The sequence below is a fragment of the Crocuta crocuta genome, unplaced genomic scaffold, assembly GCF_008692635.1.
Source record: "Crocuta crocuta isolate KB4526 unplaced genomic scaffold, BGI_CrCroc_1.0 scaffold811, whole genome shotgun sequence".
In the NCBI taxonomy this organism is placed as follows: domain Eukaryota; kingdom Metazoa; phylum Chordata; class Mammalia; order Carnivora; family Hyaenidae; genus Crocuta; species Crocuta crocuta.
The window spans coordinates 34,321-37,496 of NW_027530352.1; the positions used below are offsets into that span (position 1 = coordinate 34,321).

General features: G+C 62.5%; 1 protein-coding gene across 1 annotated transcript in view; it reads right to left on the bottom strand.

Moving 5' to 3' along the window:
- Window positions 1–3,176, bottom strand: part of PRSS16 (serine protease 16) — an 8,310-nt gene that overhangs the window by 4,078 nt on the left and 1,056 nt on the right. Inside the window, exons 3-7 of the mRNA XM_077765763.1 lie at window positions 3,083–3,176; window positions 2,406–2,535; window positions 1,074–1,197; window positions 120–197; window positions 6–42 (exon numbers count right to left, since the gene is read on the bottom strand). The exon at window positions 3,083–3,176 is cut by the window's right edge and continues 6 nt beyond it. Of these exons, the coding sequence (XP_077621889.1) occupies window positions 6–42; window positions 120–197; window positions 1,074–1,197; window positions 2,406–2,535; window positions 3,083–3,176 (463 nt within the window). The remainder of the gene's footprint in view (window positions 1–5; window positions 43–119; window positions 198–1,073; window positions 1,198–2,405; window positions 2,536–3,082) is intronic.

A 3,176-nucleotide genomic window follows, 5' to 3' on the forward strand; every position in this document is an offset into this window, starting at 1 on the left:
GGAGCCGCCGACAGCCGCGCTCGTCAGGCTTCGGGACACCACCTGTGGAGGGAGCGCGGGAGGAGGTATCGGGGACCCCCCGCCGCGAGGACCCTGCGCCCGCCGCCCGCCGCCCTCACCTGGTTATACTCGGAGAAATCCAGCACCGCCCGCACCGGAGCGGAGGAGGCGACAGAGGCGAAAATGAGGTGGGGGAACTGGGGGAGGACAGCCGTCGTCAGCCTGGGGGCCGAGGCCTTGGGACCCCGCCCCCGCCGCCCCCGTGTCATCTGCCCGCACTGCAGTCGCAGGCAAGTCCATCCGCTCTACACGTGAACCCTGGAGATGACAGCTTGTGGAAAGCCCTTCGGGGAGCACAGGAGGGTGTGTGGGGTGCCTGGGGGGAGGGGGTACCCCAGCCACCCGAGACAGGGCCCCGCCCCCAGCCCGCCCTGAGAGTCCCGGGGACCTTGAGCCGGGCCCAGGCAGCCAGGGAGCCGGCGTAGGAGCCTCCGAAGCAGATCCAGAGGCTGGAGGAGGAGACGTTGAAGAGGCGGCCAAGTGCGAGGCGGGCGGAGGCCACGTCAGCCAGCCTAGGGACAGGGGGCAGGCGCGGTGGGAATCCCCGAGAATCGACTCGAATCTCTGGGAATCCCGAGGATGCCTCCAGCACGGGCGGGGATCCAGAGACCCGAATGGGGTGGGGGTGGGGGTCGGGGGTGTCTGGTCAGAAGCCAGGGCCCTTGTCACTGGCTGTTTGAGCCCTGATCTCAGCAAGTGCCGATCTGGGCCGGAGGAGCCCCCCCACCTCCCGATCGCCTCCACCTTCCTCACTGTGGGCCACAGGGGGGAGGGAGGGTCAGTCTTCCAGGCAGTGCGGGCAGGAAACCTGACGGATGCAGGGAGGGGCTGGGGGCCCCTGGAGGAAGAGGAGACACCATCAGAAAGGGACAGGTTGCCATGTGTCTAACATCCTCTTTTCCAGGTGCTTCTAAGTGTCTTCCCGGACTTTCTGAAGCAGGTTGCACTTAATGCCTTCCTACCGNACCCGAGACAGGGCCCCGCCCCCAGCCCGCCCTGAGAGTCCCGGGGACCTTGAGCCGGGCCCAGGCAGCCAGGGAGCCGGCGTAGGAGCCTCCGAAGCAGATCCAGAGGCTGGAGGAGGAGACGTTGAAGAGGCGGCCAAGTGCGAGGCGGGCGGAGGCCACGTCAGCCAGCCTAGGGACAGGGGGCAGGCGCGGTGGGAATCCCCGAGAATCGACTCGAATCTCTGGGAATCCCGAGGATGCCTCCAGCACGGGCGGGGATCCAGAGACCCGAATGGGGTGGGGGTGGGGGTCGGGGGTGTCTGGTCAGAAGCCAGGGCCCTTGTCACTGGCTGTTTGAGCCCTGATCTCAGCAAGTGCCGATCTGGGCCGGAGGAGCCCCCCCACCTCCCGATCGCCTCCACCTTCCTCACTGTGGGCCACAGCGGGGAGGGAGGGTCGGTCTTCCAGGCAGTGCGGGCAGGAAACCTGACGGATGCAGGGAGGGGCTGGGGGCCCCTGGAGGAAGAGGAGACACCATCAGAAAGGGACAGGTTGCCATGTGTCTAACATCCTCTTTTCCAGGTGCTTCTAAGTGTCTTCCCGGACTTTCTGAAGCAGGTTGCACTTAATGCCTTCCTACCGCACTTAGAAACTTAGCTTGTGAAAACCTCGGGAGACAGAGAACGGTGGCGGCACAGAGATACAGGTGGAGATAGGGAGAGATGGAGGCAAGAAGGAGACGGAGAAAGGCAGAGACAGACACCGACAGAGAGACCAGGAGAGGTGAGTCCTGAGAAGCACTGGGGTCTGGGAGCAGGGTCCAGGGGAGGAGGTGAGGGAGGGATGGGGACGCCTGCTCCCTGCAGAGAAAAACAGGCTCAAGGCAGCAATGTGCCTGTAAGCCTGCGGAGCTGGAGCCCAGTGAGTGTGAGAAAGTGGAGGTCAGAGAGGTAACGGGGACCCAGAGCCAATAGGACCGCGTGGCCCCGTGAAGATTCTGACTGACTGAGTGAGATGGGGGACCCGTGAGAGATGAAAGCTGGGGGAGTGGTGGTCTGGTGTCTGCTCTGGCCATCACTGTGGCTTCATGCGTACAAGAGACTGACGGGCTCAAGGGCAGAAACTGAAGACCAGTGGGGAGGCTGTGTCATCCAGATGCTGCTGGTCTGGGCCAGGTGGCTATAGTGAGACAGGAGAAGATGAAAATATAGCCAGAGAGAAAGAGGGAGGGACAGAGACCCAGAGACAGAGAATAAGACACTGAAAGAGAGAGGGAAACATGGACCAGAGCCCCAGAGGTCGACTTCAGGCAGTGGAGGGGAGCCATCCAGATGCACAGGTGCCAAGATACAGACATTCTCAGTGCCTTGACGCCGAGCACTTCCCGGCCTCACTCACGCGTGGCGGCTGGACAGGAAGCGGAGCTGGGCCATGTCCAGGCCCCCTGCAGGCATACTCAGGCCATAAAACCTGTGCTCCAGGCCTATCACCAGGGCCCCCCAGGCTGGGGCCAGGGCTGCAGGGTGCCCTGTGAAGAGTGGGGGGGACATGCGTGATATTCCTCAGCCTCCCCTGGCTGCCCAAGGACTAAGGACGGACAGAAAACAAATGGTTAAACTGGTAGTAAGTCTCCACCAGTTTACAGGAAAAAGCCAATCCCATCAATAGCCTGAAGTTGGAGCTCCCTACTGTCTTCATGCTAACGCTTTGCTAGAGGGAAAACCCGCCTTAGCTTGACCGTAGCTGGGCCTCCACTGAGTCTTTAGCTGGTGAAAGTCTCTTTGGAAACTTCCCTTTTGACTTTACCTCCCCCAAGTCCATGGCCTATAACCAGCCCTTCTACACGACCCCAGTGTAGCTCTTCCTGCCCACGGGCCCCACCCCGTGCTTTAATAAAATCACCTTTTTGCACCAAAGACATCTTCAAGAATTCTTTCTTGGCCGTGGGCTCCGGACCCCACGAACCCCACCTTCACCCCAAACCTTCATCAGGGGTTGCAGCCCTCCCGCCTCACCGCATGCCAGCCCAGAGCGCCCTTCCTGGCCCCCACCTGCTTCCCAGCCCTGCCTCTCACCTCTGCTCACTGAGCCAGGCCCGAGGCTGCTCTCGCCCCCCAGATGCAGGAACACCGGTGCGTGCCGGCCGGCCCAGTGTCGGTCGTTCACCCA